The sequence below is a fragment of the Saccoglossus kowalevskii genome, chromosome 16 (assembly GCF_978046115.1).
Source record: "Saccoglossus kowalevskii chromosome 16, keSacKowa6.1, whole genome shotgun sequence".
NCBI classification, from domain to species: Eukaryota; Metazoa; Hemichordata; class Enteropneusta; family Harrimaniidae; genus Saccoglossus; species Saccoglossus kowalevskii.
This window is the reverse complement of record NC_140656.1, coordinates 1659928-1684346: the sequence shown is the minus strand read 5'-3', so window position 1 is coordinate 1684346 and position 24419 is coordinate 1659928. Positions and strand designations below refer to the sequence as shown.

General features: G+C 34.1%; 1 protein-coding gene across 1 annotated transcript; it reads left to right on the top strand.

Moving 5' to 3' along the window:
• Positions 1-146: 146 nt before the first annotated feature.
• On the top strand, positions 147-23693 carry LOC100376732 (beta-glucuronidase-like). Its single transcript, XM_085491578.1, has 12 exons — positions 147-361; positions 1316-1498; positions 2268-2443; positions 3227-3369; positions 3565-3761; positions 4101-4241; positions 10369-10544; positions 10898-11047; positions 12777-12864; positions 14148-14324; positions 14598-14733; positions 20862-23693. The coding sequence occupies exons 1-12, from the start codon at positions 230-232 to the stop codon at positions 20993-20995; spliced, it is 1833 nt and encodes a 610-aa protein (XP_085347704.1). The 5' UTR covers positions 147-229; the 3' UTR covers positions 20996-23693.
• Positions 23694-24419: the final 726 nt, after the last annotated feature.

Here is a 24419-nt window from a genome sequence, read left to right as displayed (position 1 = left end):
TTCAATGTATTTATTTCTATTGTATTACTATCCAATTCAATTATTAAGTAAAACATAACGTCGATGATTACAGCAATAATCATCTTCGCACCCCTTTGATAAATGGTGACGTCTGCTTGCACTTTGACACTTAGATACAATGGCGGTGTTCTTAAATTGTCGTACCGTCGTCGTATTCTCTGTGACTTTCCTCTTGGTTCAAGTTTCTGATGGCGCAATACAGGGAGGAATGCTTTACCCAAGGGAATCGGAATCAAGAGAAAGCAAAGACCTGAGTGGGATGTGGAATTTCCGTGCTGATATGTCGTCAAAGAGAAATGCTGGATTTGAACATCAGTGGCAGAAACAGGCACTATCAAAGGTGGGCGGAACCCAGCTGAAGATGTAACATAGAAACAGTATATGACCACCCTATCAGGGTGTGTGTAGTGTTGTAAGCAAGCTAATAATAGTAAAAATTGATTCTCCTGTACAAAAATGAAGACCAGACACTCAACAATAGTATTTTAAAAGATTAAAATTTTGTTTTAATATTTATGGAGCTAAGAATCTATTTTTAGTTCCATGGTATCATCATATCTTTGAACACCGAGGTCGTAAAAAATGCATATTTTGTATTTTCATAGTTGTATGTAAACTGGCTCGAGCTGAACACGTTGGGCTCTGATGACGACTTTGATGCACATTATTTTTTTTTGCAGATCAGATTTTAAATGACCAACTGGTTGTTCAAGATCTGTATCTTTGACATGCCTTGACTGATCATGTTCAAATTTGATATATACATCATTTATCTTGTCACACATATGTACATTGATTTATTTGACCATCAGATTCAAGATGATCGAATGGTGACCATTTTAATGTTAAAAATTCATCAAAATTGAACATTTCTGCATCCGAAAACCAGATGGATGGTTTTTGTTCAAACTTAGTGAATGCATTCAACATAATGGAAATATGATCAACATAAGAAATCCTCTCATCATATTTTGTGGATTTGTTTATTGCAACACATACATTGCATTAGAACATGGTTTCTTGATCTCATAACATTAGTATTCTACATCGCAGTGATAATCACTTGCTAAATTATAACAACCAAAGACATGTACCACTTTAATCACATAATAATCTGAATTCCTACCAGAAATAGCCATTCACAACAATTTTATTGATCAGGACTGTTTATAACATTCAGTTGGTGTACATTTAATCACAGTCACTCTACTAGTCCTAGTAGAGTGACTGTGATGTAATTCAGTAATAAATTTGATAATTTGTAAAATAACTGCTGTCTATTTCTTTCAAATAGACTGGTCCTGTTATAGATATGCCAGTGCCATCAAGTTTTAATGACATTACCCAAGACAAGTTATTAAGAGATTTTGTTGGCTGGGTATGGTACGACAGGGAATTCTATCCTCCATATACTTGGCAGAACACGAATCAGCGAGTTGTAGTGAGATTTGAAAGTGCACATTATTATACAATAGTAGTAAGTATGAGTGTTATCATTGTTACTATGATTGCTTTCATACAATATGTTCCCAGACCTTTCATCATGTGTTAGTGTTATATATACCTACAGTGACTGCTAAACAGTTCACCCTCAGCCATGAACAGATTTGAATTTGTATAACCTTTGAACTGCAAATGGCAGCCAATCACACAGGTTCAAACAAATGAATAAATTAGTTAATCCTATAAGTCGTATATGAAATTAAAAATTCATATAATTGGTAAATAATCATGTAAAAACCACATCCGTGGTAGATAGATAAAGGTATTATGCACAGAATATCTTGGAATGCAAACTTAACTTGGAAAGTATTTCCATTGTACCCCACCCCTTACCCAAACTCTAACCCTCACCCCAGACCCCCAATTAAGTTGTATATGCCCACTAGATAACTATAGGTGCCCTCAAGTAGGACGTTGCAGGAATTCAATTCTTCTTTTTTTGATTGGTTGATTGAAGCTTACTTCATTCAAGGAATTCAATTCTTCTCTTTTTGATTAATTGGTTGATTGAAGCTTACTTCATTCCAGGAATTCAATTCTTCCCTTTTTGATTGGTTGATTGAAGCTTAATTTTTCTTATTTGACTTGAATGTCTCTGTGCGTTTCATGTGTTTGGTTCAAAACTGTCAAAACAATTTTTTTTATAAATTAAAATTCCAGCCAAGTGCCCTCCTCTCTTAGAAGGAGCGGTCATTGAGACATAAGGGGGGCTCGTAATTGTAATACTGTATTTTGTTATTCAGTGGCTGAATGGAGTGGAAATAATGATGCATGATGGTGGTCATTTACCATTTGAAAGTGAAATCACTGATATTGTATTATATGGCAAATCTAACAGACTAACAGTAGCTGTGAATAATACATTGTCTCCACATTCATTACCTCCAGGAACTATTGAATATAAAACAGATAGAAATAAGTAAGTTATCTTTATTGGAAAATATCACCATTAGATTGTGTGGGGAATTCCTCTTGTACAGCTTTCACACAAGTCAGTCAATCCAATGTTTTGCTAAAAAGTGTACACCCATGAACATAAAATTGTAAATGTGATGATGTTTTGCATTACATTTCAGACCATACATGTATCATGAACATTAGTGCTTGTACATTGTACTGAGCATACACTTATTATCCATATCAATGTTCATTGCAATGACACAAGATGACATTTGTTTTTGAGGCAGTTTGGTAAATTTATGAATGTTGTGTTAGCACAGCAGTCACATGACCTGTAAAAGTCTGATAGTCTGATGACAGTGTAGTCTTTATTCTGGAAATGAAATCTAGTGGTCACAGAGTTTACACTTGCCATACATGTATGTTTGCATAAATTTAACTGGACAGTATCATTGTATTAGAGGAATGAGTTTTTGTGATGCACATAATGCATGTTTAGGCCTCAATGTTTCTGGTATGGTACATATAATACTTGGTAGGTTGGTTGGGATTTTAATTTGCGAAATTTGCATAGTATTTTGAGCTCATTTGCATAAAATAAATTGTTTGATTTCTCAAAAATAGGTGGGATTTATTTTATTTTTCGCTACTTAAAAACCCTTGCCAAACCTGTGCTTGTGAACACTTCTATATAAAGGCCACCTAAGTGACCATTATACATGAGCAACTTGTCTTACAGTGTATGTGACCAATATTTTTGCACCATCTTATGTTTTCTGATATCAAATGATTTTCACTTTAGGTATCCTGCTGGTTACTTTGTACAGAACCTACAGATGGATTTCTTTAACTATGCAGGGATTCAGCGACCAGTTAAGCTGTATACCACACCAAAAGCATACATTGATGATATATCCATAGTAACAGACATTGAAGGAGCAGCTGGTAGACACTGGTCATTTTTTTTTAAATTTGAATTTATTAACTATAATTTGACTGCTGCAATGTAAACAATATTGTTGATGAACTAGTTTTCAAAAACTGAGATATGAGAAAGAAATGTCAAATTTTTGATGAAAATTGTATAAACTTTTACCAGTAATATAATTACCGGTAGATTATAATTTGATTGATTTACAGGTTTTGTAAATTATGATGTCAAAGTCTTAGGTAATGGTAAAAACAATGTGTCATCAGTAGTGAATATTTTAGATAAAGATGGTAATATTGTAGCCAGTAAGAAAGATGACTTGTCAAGTCAGCTGTCTGTCTCCAGTGCTCATTTCTGGTGGCCATACACAATGAGTAACGTGTCAGCTTATATGTATATACTACAGGTGGGTATTCAAATAGGGTAACTTATTAGGGCTCTGTCTGGCGACTTATCAGAGTGTTGTGTTGTAACTGTCATTGTCATATCTGGTACTTGATATCAGTGTCAGATAGAAATGACCCAAAAATTGAACTATTTTCAGTCTGTTGCCAGAAAACTATTGCCTTAACATTTAACAGCATTCTAATAATGTTTTATAATGAATGAGCTGTTTTAGCTTCTCATAATTTGTGAAACAACAAAAACAAAATAGAGGCGCCAATTGACTGGAAGGGCATTGTTTTAAAATTTGTAAAAACAGACTTCCTGGATTTCTCTATGTATTTTTTTTTTTTTTTCAAAGGTGTCCATCACGTCAGATGGTACTAGTGATGTGTACCGTTTACCATTTGGGATAAGGACCATTAGAACAACTTCTACCCAGATACTTATCAACAACAAATCCTTTTATTGCCTTGGTGTTGGCAAACATGAAGATTCTGATGTAAGTGATCAAAGTTTTTGACTCCCGTGTGCGAAACACAAAAAGGGAGTCTTTGCGGTTAGTGTGTCTGTATGTGTGTGTGTGTGTGTGTGTGTGTGTGTGTGTATGTGTGTCCGTCTGTTCCACTGATATCTCAAGAACCATACATCAGTTTTTGATGAAACTTGGTGCATAGATGCTCTGGGCCAATGCGCAGATTTGATTAGGTTTTGGTAAAAAGCCATGCATATTAATTACCTAATTTGCATGATAATTAGCTGATTTTTAGCTGTTCCACTGATATCTAAAGAACCACTCATTGGATTTTGATGAAACTTGGCACACAGATGCTCCAAACTAATGCGCAGATTTGATTAGTTTTGGGTAAAAATCTGTGCAATATTAATTACCTAATTTGCATAATGATTAATCAATTTTCGGCTTTTCCACTGATATCTCAAGTACTAATCATCACATTTCAATAAAACTTGGTACATGGATGTCATAGAACACTGCACAAACCTGATAGTTTTTAGGGTAATATCAGTAGATATTAATTACCTAATTAGCATAATTAATTAATTTCAGCTTTTGATATTTCAAGTAGTAATTGTCACATTTCAATGAAACTTGGTACATATAGATGTCATAGGACACTGCACAGACCTGATAGTTTTTAAGATAATATGAGTACATATTAATTACATAATTTGCATAATTAATTAATTTTCAGCTTTTGATATTTCAAGTAGTAATCATCACATTTCAATGAAATTTGGTACATAGATGTCATAGAACACTGCACAGACCTGATAGGTTTTTAAGCTAATATGAGTACATATTAATTACATAATTTGCATAATTAATTAATTTTCAGTTTTTGATATTTCAAGTAGTAATCATCACATTTCAATGAAATTTGGTACATAGATGTCATAGGACACTGCACAGACCTGATAGTTTTTAAGATAATATGAGTACATATTAATTACATAATTTGCATGATTAATTAATTTTCAGCTTTTGATATTTCAAGTAGTAATCATCACATTTCAATGAAATTTGGTACATAGATGTCATAGAACACTGCACAGACCTGATAGGTTTTTAAGCTAATATCAGTATATATTAATTAGCTAATTTGCATAATTAATTAATTTTCAGCTTTTGATATATCAAGTAGTAATCATCATATTTCAATGAGACTTGATACATAGATCTTCTAGGATTATGCAGAGACCTTATTAGTTTTAATTGGATATTAATTACCTAATTTGCATAATATTCCACTCATATATAAAGAACCACAAATTGGATTTTAATGAAACTTTTAAAGAGAACTATGCAGAAACCCAATTAGTTTTTGATAAATATTTATTCTTATTAATCACCTATTTAACATAATTAATTAACACTGATATCTCATTTACTGATCATCACATTTGAATAATATTTGATACATAATTGCTCTAGAACAATAGACAGGCCTGATTAATTTTGGGTTAAAATTTGTTCATATTAATTCTCTAATTAGCATAATAATTCATAATTTTTTTTTTCTGTTCTGTTCATCTTAGTTACCTGATGTGCATAATTAGTTTTCAGCTTTTCTATCAATATCTCATGTACAAGTAATTTTGAATTAATTTTTAATGTGTCTTCAATACTCTCAGCACACGGGAGTTCTTTCTAAGCTTTCTTTGATCTCAATTGTCTTTTTTATTATTGTGATGAACACTCAAGGAAAACAATAACACAGTGATCAGTTAGGTTAAAGTTGTTTTTTTTCTAATTATATATGCATATAATTCAGTGTTCTTCACGGGTTGAAAATTTAGCTTGGCGGGCGCCGAAGGTGCATAGCCGCGAGGGAGGGTCCAGAGGGCCTCCCCCGGAAAAAGTTTTTAACTTTGATAGCTTTATGGTATGCAAATGAAGAGAACAATAGTGTTCTGTGTTACGTCATCGCGTGTACAACAAATCTGGTCGAAAAGACTTAGTCTGTAGACTCCAGTATTTGAATTTGGGCGAACGTTTTACATTTTTAATAAAAAATAAAACTACGTAATTTTTTTATGTCCAATGTCATTTTGATTATATAAAATATATAATTATATAAAAAAAATGACGTAGTCACGTTGCAACATAGTTATTTAGAATGATATAGTACGACATACAAAGTATAATATTTTGCTTACGTCGTTGGCTAAAAATGTGTGCATTTAGTTCACAAACGATTTGGTAAAATACTGACTAACGTAAAGTCATACAAATTGTACTTTGATTTTTGTACAAATTCGGTAATCATTCGTATATTAGACAGTGTTCTCCCCAGACTTCATGTCAAGCATCATGGTCAATTTGCATAACAATACATCTAATTTGCATAATTATATTTGCATAATGATCATTTTTTTCCAACAAATTTGGTCAATCTACAATTAATTAAAAACATATTTTAATATTTGATAAACTTTATATCATTTTACTACATTGTATTTTATGTTTTTGTATCAAGTCAATTAAAGTTTGAAATAGAACAGCATAAAAAGGAAAACAAATTGAAAGACTTCATATAGCCAGTCAGTGAATATAATGTTATCCATGGTTCATCATTGTGTTCAAGTTTTAGTGCCAATGTCACTGTCGGTTCATAGAAACGTCGGGGAAAACATTTTTTGATTAAATTTATAAAGTCGGCGAGATATCAAAATATGTTGAATTTAATAAATCAATAATTAGAAAAAAATTCTACAATGGCAGTTCGCAGTTCGGCACTAATAGTTGGCGGTTTTTCATTGCAATATACTATGTGAGTAGTGCTACAATCACCGTAACATTGTCAGCTGACAGCATTGCGTTGAACGGGTATTCACCGCTGCTATTGCGATCATCGGTATCTGACTTTTTAGTGTAAAATACACAAATTGTTTATTAAAACGATTCAATGACGATTATCATAGGCAATACATCAAAATCGCCACTGAGATGTTGTTTTTAAACATCGCAGAAAAACATGCACTCTGCGCCGCCATCTTTGTTACCTCGATCAGAACCCCTCTGTAACCCAGCATGCTTCGGTCACAAGGTTGCAACGTGCATTATGTCGCCTTAGGGCGGTGTTCTTCGCTACTAAGACACCCTATGAATGGGGTATTTTCAGAGGTCAGGGTTTGTTTTTTCTTAATCTGTCTCGTCTGCTGTTGAATTATTTACACTTTTCTTTCCAATGCGACTTAATTGCACTTGTTTTTGTTTTTTTAATTTTGGGGTCATTAATGTCACCAGCGATTGAGTGATAAAGAATCAGAGTGCAGCAAATCGGGTTTGATCTTCCAGACGTGCGCCGTGACTTGTTTTGTCACATTATTGCCGTTGCGTGCAATGGGCCAATTATTGCTACTTCAGTTTTTTTTGGGGGGGAGGGGATTTTGAGGCTCTGCACCCTTGAAAGACTTCGCAACTTATTGCAGACTTTCGTTTTTATCACTGTCTTTGTATGGCTAACAAAAGCGAGATTACCTTTCGATCAATACACGTTATTGTTTTAAATACGTGCAAGACGAGACTGACACTTGTAAAACAAGCAATAAGCATCACGGGCGAATGACCAAACGTCACGGACAAAGGGCAAGCATCACGGCCGAGTGTCCAAGCGTCACGATACCGTGTTGCTTCAGAGGCCTGGGGAGAACACTGATTAGATATACCAATTCAGTTTGACAATAACACCTTTGATTTGTGTTAAGTAAAAAAAGCCTTTTGCAAACCAAACAGACGTGTTGTGCCATGTCAGACAGGAAGTGACGCTGACATGTGTCTTTTCTGTCATTTTATGCATGTATTTATCACAAATTTCAAGAGTAAATGTTGTAACTTTCAAAGTATTATGACTCGTCCATACATTTCACTTATGTTTATTACACTTAAATAAAGTTTAAAATAGCTGAGCCTTCCTGATTCAACCCTCTTGTTGATTTGACGACGGTAGGTATCATTAATGTTTATTCTTTGTCTGTATTGCATTCCAGACAAAATGTTCAAGATCAGTAAACAAGAAATGGACGAACTAAAATGTCCCGTGTACGTGTTTCACACGTGACATGATTATTAAAAAAACAGAGTTAAGCGATCATGTACGTTTTATAAATCTAACCTTGCACACATAATCTTGCATTTTTTCAAAAAACGACGTTGCCTTTCAGTTAACTCTTCGCGTTCATGGTATCTGTGAGTTAAAACATATTTGCGTTATTAGAAAAGCAGCACACTAAGTAGACGATGTTGAATTATTCAAAGCCAAAACAAAGTTGCATACAAGTTGTGTTATTACAGTACCACCGGACATACCGCCGGTAAGAAAAATTTTACTAGGTGGACGCGCAGACCATGAAAGAAAAAGGTTGCTAAGGTTCAGTTCAGTGTGTGACTTGGGGTCAAACTTCGGTCGACATACACTTGATGTCAGCATCGCCACGTAGCAAGTTTCGCAAAGTACTTGAAGTTCAATTGCATCCCTAAATGATGTCGACAATTACTCAATTGTCACAGCACATGTTGTACCAAGTCCCTGATACACCCTGTTTCGACTCTGGCTTGCTTTTTCTTCTTAGTGCATGTTCTTGTTCACGTAAAATGCGACCTCTCACCAATGTATATAATCCCGCATAAGTATAAATTCAAAGTGTTTTACACTTTGAATTTATACTTATGCGGGATTATATTTGTTCATTTTAGCATGGCGTTGAAGAATTTTACCCTGGTGGCACGATATTTAGCCTGGCGGCATATGATTTCACCATGGCGACCCGCCCTATCAAATCAACACGTGGACAACACTGCAATTTTATTAAATTGTGTTGGTGTCCATCTGTCTAAATTATCCCCGTGTCACACGAATTGTGTAATTCTAAATTGGTTACACAAGGTGGTTAAAATATTGACTATTATTGGGTGTTTTGTCTTAATATTTGACCTGACCCTGTTACTTTGTGACAGGTAGAATAATCAATATAAATTCAATACTATTCAGAAAGAGTGTGGTGCTCATATCAAACTAATCTTAATCTTCTCATCCAATATCGATTTTGTAATATAGTCTATAATCGGTCATGGAACAGAGAATTTTGCACATTATTCGGTAACTTGATGACATCTTGAAAACTCAATCACAACCAAAGCTATGTAACTGTTATATGAATGGTGGTTGATTGTTCATAGGGTTTATGGTCTGCATACATGTAGCCATGGTAACTGCTATATGAATGGTGGTTGATTGTTCATAGGGTTTATGGTCTGCATACATGTAGCCATGGTAACTGCTATATGAATGGTGGTTGATTGTTCATTGGGTTTATGGTCTGCATACATGTAGCCATGGTAACTGCTATATGAATGGTGGTTGATTATTCATTGGGTTTATGGTCTACATACATGTAGCCATGGTAACTGCTATATGAATGGTAGTTGATTGTTCATTGGGTTTATGGTCTGCATACATGTAGCCATGGTAACTGCTATATGAATGGTGGTTGATTGTTCATTGGGTTTATGGTCTGCATACATGTAGCCATGGTAACTGCTATATGAATGGTGGTTGATTGTTCATGAGGTTTATGGTCTGCATACATGTAGCCATGGTAACTGCTATATGAATGGTGGTTGATTGTTCATTGGGTTTATGGTCTGCATACATGTAGCCATGGTAACTGCTATATGAATGGTGGTTGATTGTTCATTGGGTTTATGGTCTACATACATGTAGCCATGGTAACTGCTATATGAATGGTGGTTGATTGTTCATTGGGTTTATGGTCTGCATACATGTAGCCATGGTAACTGCTATATGAATGGTGGTTGATTGTTCATTGGATTTATGGTCTGCATACATGTAGCCATGGTAACTGCTATATGAATGGTGGTTGATTGTTCATTGGGTTTATGGTCTGCATACATGTAGCCATGGTAACTGCTATATGAATGGTGGTTGATTGTTCATTGGGTTTATGGTCTGCATACATGTAGCCATGGTAACTGCTATATGAATGGTGGTTGATTGTTCATTGGGTTTATGGTCTGCATACATGTAGCCATGGTAACAATATGGTAATCTTAACGGCCTTCATATTATTTTATTACTGAATTTCAGATCCGTGGTAAAGGAGTTGATCTTCCTCTGATTGCCAAGGATTTCAATTTATTGAAATGGCTTGGAGTTAACTGTTTCAGAACAAGTCACTATCCATATGCGGATGAAATCATGGACATGGCTGATAGACATGGTATTGTAGTTATAGATGAGTGTCCAGGTGTTGGCATAAAAAGGTCAGTCATAGTAAGCTCACTGTCATGTAGTATATATTACATGTAATTTTTCTATCACTATATTTTCAGTCTCTGCTCATACGAAATTTGAAATCAGGGACTTATGTTTTGACCTTTGTGTGTGATTCTGTGTGGATGCACTTGTATCTTGTTCATGCCTGGACTGATTACATTCAAACTTCATACATATACATGCATCTTGGGATACACATGCTGCTGCATGAGTTTCGTGGTCTGATTCAGGATGGCTAAATCGTGGCCTTTTTTTGCTAAAAAGCATATAAACATTTCTGTAATTCAGGAACTAATGGCTGAATTTATGAACTATAGATTTTTATTTTTATTTTCTGCAGTAAGGAGAACTTTAGCAACAAGTCACTGACCCACCATCTTGAAGTAATGGACGAATTGGTGAGAAGAGATAAAAATAGACCATCAGTTATTATGTGGTCTGTAGCCAATGAACCAGCCTCTGAGTATCCCCAGGCAGAGGCATATTTTAAGTAAGTATCATGTGGAGATACAGTCCAGTAATGAGTATATTTAATGAGTGACCCATGATATCTGGGGGGGGGGGGGGGGTTGAGAATAGGGTTTCACACTTATCTCAACTCTTACCCTAACAAGCGTAAAGTTCAAGGCACGTAAAACAAGGGACTGTCAATCAAACGAACAGGAAACAAATAAATGATATATCAAATAACTGCTTTTATTACTTGTCACTGGAAAGGGTTACATGTACATGTACTTGCACGCCAAAACAAGTATTCAGTCCTTTTATAGCCTTGGTAGGATCAGCCATCATAACCAATTTTAGCGGGCTTGGTGCTGATTGGTTCATAGTTCTATGAGCTATGATTGGTTAATAAGAGAATAGCATTGAAATGGTGTCTGCTATCGTTATTTGTGCTAGTTCTCTTCAAGTTAAGCATGTAATAAAGACGATTGAATTGAATAAACACAATAACAATATAAGAAATTCAAGAAAGCACTTAAACACAAATGAATAGTATTGAATTAAAAATACGAATGAATATCACAGTAATAATTAGGGAAATAATAGTGGATTATTCTCCCTCTCATCGACAATATCAGACAAGCCTTTGACATGAAATATATGACACCTATGACAACTATGACACAAGAGAACGTCAGGAGAGATTGTCAGTTGGTGATGTCATAGTTTCAAATTGCATGTTGATAATATTTGTGATACTGGGGATGTGATATCAAGTCAGTTTTGAATGTTTCATGTGAATACATGACTTAAATTCTTCTCCAAAGTTTATTTATCCTGTTACTGCAACTTAGCCTTTTCACCATCAGTTACTTTTTTTCATTACAAATTCACAAAATGGTCTGCACTTTCCTTCAGATTTTAATTGAATCATAGTGTATACATTTTGTTTATTTACCAGTATCTAGTTAAGGTTCAGAAATGATTGTTTGTTGGCCATTCAGTAAACTTTAAAATCACTTCATACATGATCACATTTTTAAGCATCTCTTGTGTCCTACCCATTTCTCAGTTACACCAATTTTAAATTTGATACAAAAGCAAGACATAATGGCTTGTATATTCTCTTCAATTGATATAAATTTTCAATGAAATTTAACTTACTGAAAAACTCTAAGCATGACATTTCTGTGCCATAACTGTGGCAAAACTCCAGCACACCCCAGCAAACCCCTGCAAACCCCTGACATACCCCTGGACTAAATCGCTATATGTACATGTTACAACACAGGCTCCAATAGGACTGTTGCTATTTCCCACTGCAGCCAATCACAAACCCCAAGCAGATCAAAATCAAGCATTTCTGCCATTCTGGAATCCATTCTCAGTCATGCATGGACAAATATACTTTTCAATTTTTTTTACATACAATGAACAAAATGGGATCTTGACACATGTCAATTTGTTTGTCGGTTTCAAAATGGCTGACGGGTGGCCATTTAGTTTTAACAAATGCTGTTTCAGAGCCTGACCTCTGACCTGCCTTGACTGATTGGGATATAACTTTACAAATATGTTAGACATCTTGTTATGTATATTCGCATGCATTTGTTTCTGAATTAAATTTAAGGAGTTCTGACTCCTTTCAGGATTGTATACCATGCCAGACCAGGACGAGCTGTGCCTATGTCTTGTTATTTTCAGGACCAGAAACGCATTATTTTATGCGGCCTAATTTACAAATATGGTATACCTTTGTTGTTTAATTTCTCCAGAACTGTCATCACTCATACGCGGCAAATTGATCCCAGTTCAAGACCAGTAACATTTGTATGTAACCATGGATATGATTCTGACCTTGCTGTAAGTGTCCCAGCATGCGTAATTTACTTGTATCAAGTCAAAGTTCCCAAAAAAAAAAAAAATTTACAATGTCATTTGCATGTGCTATAGAATCCTACCTTGTCCCATACAGCATTAAAGCACTATGGGACAAGGTACAAATTATAGTTATTATTTTTCACGTTTCAGACATTGTTATAATTCTTAACTTTCTCATTATTAGAACTGTCATAAGTCAGACAAAACAAACTGATCCAACGAGACCAGTCACATTTGTTATGAATTCAGATAATGATTTGGAAAGAATATTTGATGAAGCTGTAAGTTCTTTTTCATTCTGCTGTTAACTTGCTCTTGGCCTACGATTTAAACTAATTGTACCAAAAACTGCCTGAGAGTGCTTGGTAGCAGAGTTCTAGAAATTTATAATCTAGATACAACCTAATGCAAAACAAATTCATGTAATTGCTCCAATAATTATGGGATACATAATTAAAAAATAATGAAGAATATATATGCATGTGCATTTGTTTTGCGATCTGATTCGAGGCTTTAAAATCAATCATTTTTGCCATTTCGGGACTGTATCTTAGTCATGTATAAACCAATTTTGTTACAGACACCAAGCATTATGTAATTTTGTTTTTCAGATCATATTAAATATGGCCGACTAGTGGCCGTCTTGATTTATCATATCATACTATTCCTGAGCAGATCAAATTATACAAATACATTATATCGTGCATCTATTCATTTTATGATCGGGTTAAAGATAGCCAAATGCTAAAAGTTCTTTGAAATCAAGCATTTCTGCAATTCCAGAACCAGATCTTGGTAGTGTATGGATGGACTTTGTGGAATCTTACTTCATACATTGAACATCATGTGACCTTGATGCACGTTATTTTGTTATTCAAATTGGATGCAAAATCTGGTGGCCATCTTATTTTAATGATTACAGTTCTGAAGGCTCTCTGACATGCTGACTGTTCATGTTCAAACTTTACATATTTCTTAAACTTAATAACTCACAAGAACTATGTATTGTAATTCAAATTCATTGAAGATTGGTTTTGTTGAAGAAAAATTCTCCAAAACAGAAAAGAAAAACATTTTCCCATTACACAATATGTGACACACTTTACCTGTATGCAAAATTGAAATGCTTGAGTTGCATGTTTCAAATTGACACACATGATAATGAGGAGCATTATAATGATTTTATAATTGGGTTATGTTTTAGTGCTAGTAGAGTACGGCTATTATTTATAATGAATTGATAACTGTTCTGTTTGACTGCATAGACCCAGTTTGTTGATGTGGTATGTATCAACAGTTACTTTGGCTGGTATGAAGACACAGGACATCCTGAAGTAATCCAACTACAGTTAGAATATAACCTACGTGAGTGGTACAAAAAACGAAATAAACCCATTATACAGACTGAATACGGTGCTGGAAGTGTTATTGGAATACATCTGGTGAGTTGCAATATTTGGCTGGAGTAAACAGTTATTTGATTGGTTGATTTTAAGCTGACATTTGATTGGTTGATGTTTGACACTTTTCCCCACTGATGGGGTTATCTGTAGGTTATAATTATAAATAAAGTATTTCTTTTATCTAATACTAGTTATTAATTTGATTGGTTGCAGAGTCTTTATTTACAAGATTTTGACTTGCCTGATTGTTAGTAATTTATAAAAAACAATTTGGCTATTAATGAGGTAAATATAACTATTGCTTGGTTACAGGATCCCGGCATGGCTTATTCTGAAGACTATCAAGTTGATGTCCTCAAGGAACACTTCAAGATTTTTGACAAATTAAGAAAAGAGTTTCTTGTAGGAGAGATGATTTGGAACTTTGCTGATTTTATGACGGCTCAAGGTTAGAAAATGAGGGTTTGTCAATTGGGACTTTGCTTAGAAAGTACTTGTTTGTTATCTGTGTTTATTTGAACTGCAAGTCACATATTTTTTGATGAAATTAAGAACTAGACAGTTGACTTTTTTTCGTCTTTGATTTGCAATAGTTAAAGGGGCACTTCCAGTTAAGCCTAATCTCACAACAAATTTACTTTCGGGAATAAAATTACAATGGATAACAAAAAATAGATTAACTTTGTAAACAACATAAACAATAGTTTCCCATGATTCTTTGGTGCAATCCCTGGGCTTGGAAGGTTCCTCTTTAAAGATACACCGTTTCACATGTGTGTACAATACCGGATATGGGGTACAATTAACTTGCACATGTGGGAGACTGACATATTTATATTTGATGGCATGAAAAAGCAGGTGTTTTGCTATCACCTTGGTATCACTACTTTCAGGAAAGTGGTCTATACCATATCCCATAATAATCCTGATACTAGATTTCTACCTTGTGAAGGCAGTATACAATCTTAGATACACCACATGACCAAACCTCTTCAACCTGACATTCAATAAACAAAATTAATTAATGAACATATATTATCACTCATAAACATTTATAAAAAAAATAATGAAAATAATTTTAAGATAATGTATTACATTTATTAAAATAACTTAATATTTTATTATTTTCTTGGTTTTATTTTTTCATAGTCCTGATCTCATATGACAGAACCCCACACCCTGCCCGTGGCTTTCGTTGCGTATGGAAGTTATTTTCACAAGTGAAGCGAGAATACACCGCATCACGAGTGAAAATAACTTCCATACGCAACAAAAGCCATGGGCAGGGTGTGGGGTTCTGTTATTATTACATATGTTCCATATTTGATGATTTTATAATAAAGAAAGAACGTGCAACAAACCGGGATGGATTTTAGGTCGGGAACCCCACTGCTCATTAATGTGTTCAAAGATGGTGATACGGCATAGCAACGCATGTCAGTGAAGAATGCGTGTCACTGTCTGTATGAAAATAAAATAATCAGATGTCAAATCTGATTCACTGTCCTAATAAATAACTTGTGGAAGTTTGGTTGGGGCCACGGCAGAACCAGAACTTGAAGTGGACAACTGTAATACACAGTTTATGTTAAAGTTAAATGTTCCTCCACAGATCTGTGCATTGGCAAACAGGCCGTGCAGCTGCGGTACTACACTGACAGGATGACTTTCGTCAACAGCGGTTGTCACTGAGCTGCACACCACAACTGTGTTTGTGATGTTGCTTGCTGGTTGTGGATTGAAAGAGTCTTGCTTTCCTGATAAAATGTTGCTCATTTGGCGTTGATGATCTTTATTTGGAACTGAGTATCTGTTTAGACTGCTGACATTTTTGTGTCCACTTAGTTATGCTGCCGTGTTTGGAGGCGTTGAACACAGGTTTTACATGCGCTGTGGTTACTCAGTTTGCCAGTTAAGTCTGCTGCTTTCGACCTTGACTTCATGATCGTAGTCAGCTTATTTTTGCCCATAGGTTGATTTCAGGACCATATTCCCTTAGCAATGATACATGGGACATGCTCAATTCCAAGGTAGAATGGCGCTGAACTGCAGTTCATTCTGTCTGGTCGATGAGCTGCGTTTGCTTTGTAGGCACGAACTGGGCAAATGTCCGATGTTTTTGGTGTAGCATATGCCTTCGGTGCAAAGCTCCTAGTATTACCAGGCTCTCTGTGACGAGTTTTGGTGAGTCTCTCATTATATACTAGAAACTCTCCATTTTCGTCACTCTGTAAGACTACATCACCCCATTCCATCTGACTGTGTTCATTGTTTCCATGCAAACCGAAAAGCTTCGTGTTGTTATACCACACTGTGTTGATGATGGCTGTTGCGGAGTCTACACCAAGCTGCCCAGCTTTCAGTAATGCCTCCTCTTGATCTTTCGTGATTGGTTGTGATTTGTTGGGCAAATTACCAAATCCAGAAGCCTTTTAATGTTTTCTTTCAGCGGCCAATGTGTGGCGACTTGAAGCAAATGCATCGCCACGAATGATGCTAACCCCGTAATCATTGTCACGCAAATACCGGTCGATCGATTTTTGATACGTTGATATGGAGTCCGACTCATATTCGTCACCGTTTTTCTTACGAATACCAGGATAGAATTGTGACAGAAAAGCATCTAGGTGGGATGGTGGTATATCCTTAAGGTCACGCTTTTCTTGTGTCATAGACTTCTTCCAATCGTTAAACACAGCTACTTCACGCTTCGTTTTCATCGCCGTATTCCGTTTTCTGCTCGTTGACAAACATAGCAACGTTGCCAGAAGAAACCTCCCGGTACCTCGATGTTGATGGTTTTGGCTCCATAGCAATCACCGATTTTACTACTGGTTGATCTTCCGAGAGCCCTTCAGGATAATAAAACTTGGTTTCCAGGTGGTCAACATACATTAAGTTCTCCCAATCCTAGTATTTCATGTGATATGCCAAAAATGTTGCTGGACGATTTTGAACCGGATAAAAATAGCAGAGGAAAATTTGTTTACAAAATAAAAGTAGTTCGGCCGCCAATGGAAATACCATGTTTATTTGCATATAGACCGTGAAAATACCGAAAACATTATTGCATAGGTGATATGCAAATTAGTTTTAGTCAAAATAAGTGACTGCCTAAAATTACCATTATTGTTGTTCAAATTTCATTTTACTTGGCAAGTATATTCATGTACCCTAAGGGAAAAATATTGTACTTCCAAATATTGTTTATTTCTGACATGTTTCGAAAAACGGTACTCCTGAAGGGCCTACTTTGTTTGCTCTCAGACCTCATTTGCATATGGGGTGTGGAAATACCGATTTTGATTTCAGGGACGAATCAAAATAAACTGCAGTACATATGTAATAATTATTATTATTATTTATTTATTTTTGTCCAATCCCACACATAGTTTTATTATCAATCAATGTAAGATCTCTGTGCATTCAGTGTTAGTATCTCTGGCGCATACATTTTATGAAAATGTGTCTTCAAATCCATGTTTGTTTAACGTAGGTTGTACATGAGTCAGGTCATTGAGAAGGCAGTGGGCACAGGACATGTTTTAAATTTATATAGGTCATTATGGAATCCATATTGAGCACAATGTGGTGCTACTGCACTTTAATAGGTTGTACTTTCATGTGACCTTGAAAACCATTGTTTATAATGAAATATATGTTATTTTATGCTGTTACTCACTAAGATGTGTTATTTAGATCACGTTTGTAAGTACTAATAATGTTTAGATAGTGTATTAAAAGTACATTGTTTGATAAAAAAAACTGAATTCCCCTCAAATTAAGTCCATAATTTATTGATATTAAATTTTACCTCATTTTCAGAAATTGTGCAATGCCATGTTTTTGATTCCATGTCAAATATTTAAACAATAAATTAGAATATTAACAACTTTATAAGCTTAGAATTACAAAGCGATCTTTGAATAGAACAAGTTTTTGTACTGAATAATAAAACCAATTTTGTTGAGTAGAAAATTTTAAGGGCCAAAACCCCCACCTGAACTAACAAAATTAAAAGTTTTTTATTAGACATCAAGTTGTCCTAAAGAATTGCATGCTGGATTTAAACTAAGTTCACTACATAGATAGCTTGAAGCGATGCACAGTCCTGCATAGTTTTAGTGCTACATGTATGCATATTATGTATCTAATTTGCATATTGTATTTTACATTTTGATGGCAGTATTTTTCCCACAAATGGCTAATGTAAATTTTTAATAGAAAAACCTGTGGGAAAATCTGTGAAACACATATATCTGCGAAACACATATATCTGTGAAACACATATATCTGTGAAACACATATATCTGTGAAACACATATATCTGTGAAACACGTATATCTGTGAAACACGTATATCTGTGAAACACATATATCTGTGAAACACATATATCTGCGAAACACATATATCTGTGAAACACGTATATCTGTGAAACACGTATATCTGTGAAACACATATATCTGTGAAACACGTATATCTGTGAAACATATCTGTGAAACACATATATCTGTGAAACACATATATCTGTGAAATCTGTGAAACACATATCTGTGAAACACATATCTGTGAAACACATATATCTGTGAAACACATATATCTGTGAAACACATATATCTGTAAAACATGTATATCTGTGAAACACATATATCTGTGAAATCTGTGAAACACATATATCTGTGAAATCTGTGAAACACATATATCTGTGAAACACATATCTGTGATATCTGTGAAATCTGAATGTAATTATAGTTTACATATAACCTCATGATTTTAATATAAACCTGCATACTACCTGGTAATTACCAAATTAGTCAAATTATCAACTGATTTTCATACATAGCTATTGTGCCACATTGTATACAAGCAGACCTTTTAGCAATTGCAATTTTGATGATATAAATGTGGATAAAAATAGAGACAATCTAATGATCTGATGTTGAGTACTTACATTCTATAATTTAAAACTCTGTATAATTTAGTTGCTTATTAGAGTTTATTCTGTGCTTGAATTTGATTACATTTGATCTTCTATTTAAATTGAAATCAGTAAACAAATTAACCACATTTTTTTAGTTCCTGTTCGGACACAGTCCGAAAACGGGGACATATAGCTTTACCTCAGAGCGTCCGGACCTGTATCTTAAAAAATGCCTTGACCAATCACAATCAAACTTCACACATACATCATACATGATATTATACATATGCACATCAATTTGTTTTACGATCTGATTCAAGATGGTCGAATGGCAGCCATTTTTGTGCTAAAAATCATCAAAATCAAGCATTTTTCGGCTGTTTACAGATGGATTTTGTTCAAAATTGGTATATACATTAGACATTAAAGGACCTTGATGCACATCATTTTGTTTTTCAGATAACATTCAAAATGGCCGACTGGCAGCCATTTTGTTTTAATGAATGTGGTTCTAGTGCCATATCTCTGACTTGCTTTGACTGATTATGTTAAAATTTTAAATATTCATTATACATCATATCATAGATAGACAGATTTATTGGTTAGACTATCATATTCAAAATGGCCAAATGGTGGCTATTTTTGTGCTAAAAAAATCCTCAAATATCAAGCATTTCTTGCATTAAGGATGAATTTTGTTCAAACTTACATTAGACATTACAGGTTCCTGATGCACGTCATTTTATTTTTCAGATTGGATTCAAAATGGCTGACTGGCGGCCATCTTGCTTTAAAGAATGGGCTTCTAGACCCATATCTCCGACTTGTTTTGACTGATTATGTTCAAATTTTAAATATTCATTATACATCATGTTTAGATAGACAGATATATTGGTTTGACAATCCTATTCAAAATGGCTGAATGGTGGTCATTTTTGTGCTAACAAATCATCAAATATCAAGCATTTCTGGCATTTATGGATGGTTTTCGTTCAAACTTGGTACATGCATTAGAAATTACAGGTTCCTGATGCACATCATTTTATTTTTCAGATTGGATTCAAAATGGCTGACTGGTGGCCATTATTTTTTAATGATTGGGCTTCTAGGGCCATATCTCTTAAATGCTTTGACTTATTATATTCAAATTTTATATATTCGTTATACATTATGTTATATATATATATATATATATATATATATATATATATATATATTTATATTCCAGACATGGTTTTATTCCAGCTATACTACTATAAACAAAAATATATATCTTAAATTTGATAACTAACTGTGACTGTGCCATGCATTGCTTGTTTTTCAAACCATGATTGTAATTTGTTATTGGTTAGGCAGATTCACTGTAGCTTGTAACATTCCTGCAATCAAACATGGTACTACTAGTATTTGACCTGTTTTTCATGTGTAAGTCTACTATATGTTAGACAGGACACGTACACATAACATTATAAACTAATTTTTGATTCATGATTTTTACTTATTTACTAGTCATATTCACTGTTTTGGGCTTTGTGAAACTTGTTGATTTCATTTTATAAAATTTTAATTTAAAGGTGTGTATGAGACTGATAATATATACCGGTAGTTTGAAATAATATTAGTTTATTGATACAAACTATGTTTTCTATTTTCAGACCCAAAAAGAGTTGCTGGAAACAGAAAGGGAGTTTTTACAAGACAAAGGCAACCCAAAATGGCGGCTTATCAGCTGCGTGAGCGCTATCAGTCTGTCATCAATGAAACAACATATTTCCAGCAACATCCATGAGTTTACAATTGAATGCTTATGTACACCATTCAAAACCAAACTGAATGTTTATATACACCATTCAAAACCAAATTGAATGCTTATGAACACCATTTGAAACCAAACTGAATGCTTATGTACACCATTCAAAACCAAATTAAATGCTTATGTACACCATTCAAAACCAAACTGAATGTTTATATACACCATTCAAAACCAAATTGAATGCTTATGAACACCGTTCGAAACCAAACTGAATGCTTATGTACACCATTCAAAACCAAATTGAATGCTTATGTACACCATTCAAAACCAAACTGAATGTTTATATACACCATTCAAAATCAAATTGAATGCTTATGTACACATTTCAAAACCAAACTGAATGCTTATGTACACCATTCAAAACCAAATTGAATGCTTATGTACACCATTCAAAATCAAACTGAATGCTTATGTACACCATTCAAAACCAAATTTAATGCTTATGATGTACACCATTCAAAACCAAGTTAATGATTGAAACACCTGCTTGTAAGGGTTGTGGTAATTATGATGAAAAAATAATGTATGGAAAACGTTTGACTAATGTATGATATAGTGATCTGATAATTGGGGTTAAAATTATGAGAGCTTTTGTGGTTGACATTCAATATTCGTGTCCCAACTACATCACATTGAAATGGACCAAAGCAGGTACAGGTCATTGTTTTAGACCTCATTTGCATATAAACCTGTGAGAATTACACATGATTTGCATGCCAAGGCACATAATATTTAGTATTACATCATGCAATGACAGCCTACAAATATTTGTTCAAGTTCATAATAATGAGGTTATAGAATAATAAATCTTATATTTGTGTTACATTTGAATAAACAAAAACATGCAAGTGAAATTTTCTTTTTTTAAAACATATTTTGTTTCATTTTTATCAATTTTGATTTTATGAAGTTTTGCAAATTGCAGAACATTATTTGTTAGCAACCATTTTGGTTTGCAATTTGATTGTTTGAATTTCATTTTCTAACATTTTGAATTTTGATTATCACAAATATTTATCTTTGTTCAAATTACAGAGGCCTGAATTTATTAAAATTTTCTGCAATTCACACATTTATGCTATTTAATTGTTTTTTAAGGACTTTTGTATACTAGTAAATAAACAATTTGTTTTGCATGTCTTTACATGGAAGCAATTTCAAATGATGCAGTTGTAACCCTTATGTAGATTTCAGGTTATGATTCATCTGCAGTTATTAAGATAACAATAATCTTCTTTTATTGGTGTACATATAATAACAGTTTAATATTACATCCATTCTATGTCTGTTTCATTCATTCTAACATCATTGCATAAATTTATGACATAACACTATATTTTTATGCATGTTTTTAATCAGTAATTGTCTGAACTAGAATTGCTGTCAGTTAGGTCTGCAATTACAATGAAATCACACAGAAAAAATCTTGAGTTATTCCTGTTTGAAAATTGTATATATTTATCCTAAACTTACATAAAAATATGCATACAAGCTACATTTCAATGTCTTTGATTGTATGGATGTAGTTGGGTAGACACAAATTACTATGGTAACCATTTATATAAACTTTATATTGACAAAACTGTAATCATAATTTATAAATACACTTCAATGATTTTTTTTCTGTACTTTATTTGTGATTAAGGCTGTTAAAGCCCAATTCAAATTTAACATTTACCGAGCACGAGTGCAATGTATTGTGGGAGAGAACCTCACTGAGGTAATGTAGGGGGTTCTGAAGAATTTCATTCCTGGTTACACATGGTTTCAAACACTCGTCCTCCTTTTTTGTAGCTCATCATGTAGACAGGCAAAATCTTCTCTGAAACAAATATTTTTAGCTCCACTGTCGACGAAGTCAAGCAAAGCTTATAGTATTACTGATTGTCCGTCGCTGTCACTGTCGTCGTCAACTTTGCCATTTTCGACTTTTTCGTGAAAACCGCTAGCCCAAATACTTGGTATGTAGGTACCTTGGGTGGACCTCTCTCAGATTTGTCCATTTTGTGATTATATTTTTAATTCTCTAATTTTGATGAATATTTTTGTCATTTTTGGTAAAAAGTGACATTTTCGACTTTTTGTTAAAAACCGCAAGTCCAATTGCTTTAATATTACATATCTAGGTACTACATGTGGACATCTCTCAGATTTGTTCATTTCGAGATGATTTTGTTCTTTAATTATCTAATTTTAATGAATATTTTTGATAAAAAGTTATATTTTCAAATTTTTGTTGAAAACAGCAAGTCTGATTGCTGTAATACTTTACATGTTGTTCATTTTCTAATGATATCTTCAGTTCTTTAATTGAAATGTGCATTAATAACAGCAAAACTATCTCAGTCGAGAGGCTGCTAGTTATTTTTCCACTCGTAAATATGACTGCAAAATCATATCTGATTTCGCAGTCAGAAAAAATAACATACTGTTAGAAAATAATACAAAACAAAGTCTGAAATGGGGACTATAGTTTAGTGTGTGTGTGTTTGTGTCATTGCGTGTGTATCTTGCGCATACCCAATCTTCTTCCAATAGGTTTCATGCAATAGTATCTCTGCCACAGGTAGCATTCGATTTTGTGGTCAATCACCTCACTACGCACGGCCATTTTTAGAAGTTGTTTTACCTAAAGATATTCAACAAATGAGAAAATAAATTGTGACAACTAAAATATCGCTATCTGACTTCCGTAGCCACAAAAATTCAATTTTATTGGGAACTACGTGATGTGAGGTAATGTTACTGTGATACACTGAAACTGTGGAAAACAACATATTGCTTGTGTATATATCCCTGAAATGTTAAGTGTACTAAAATTCTCATTGGATGCTTGTTGTGCACCACCATGCATGTACTATATTTTTAGTCCCGTTCGGACGAAGTCCGAAAACAGGGTTTGGTCCGTCCGTATGTATTTATGTATGTACGTATGTACATACGTCCAGAGCTATATCTCGGACAACCATCTCAGAGATGACTGAGTCGATTTAGATCAAACTTAGTATGATGATCATACATATTTGGTTATAAGTGCACGTCATACTGGCGGCAATTTTGATTTTCATGGTACCCATGCTACTTTCTCTTGAATGCAATGAACGTTTGTTTCTCTTTAAATTTTGTACAAAGATAGTATAAAAAGGGATACATTTGTACCAACATTATTTTTGTGATTCAATTCAATATGGCTGGCTAACGCCAATTTTTATGTAAAAGCACTATAAATCGTCATTTTTACATGTCCATTTCTCAGAGATGACTAGGCCAATTTGGATCAAAGTTAGTATGATGATCATACATATTGGGTTATAGTTGCATGTCATATTTTTTCTGTGATTCAAACTAATATGGCTGACTGGTGGCTATTTTGTTTTTCATGATACCCATGCCCACTTTC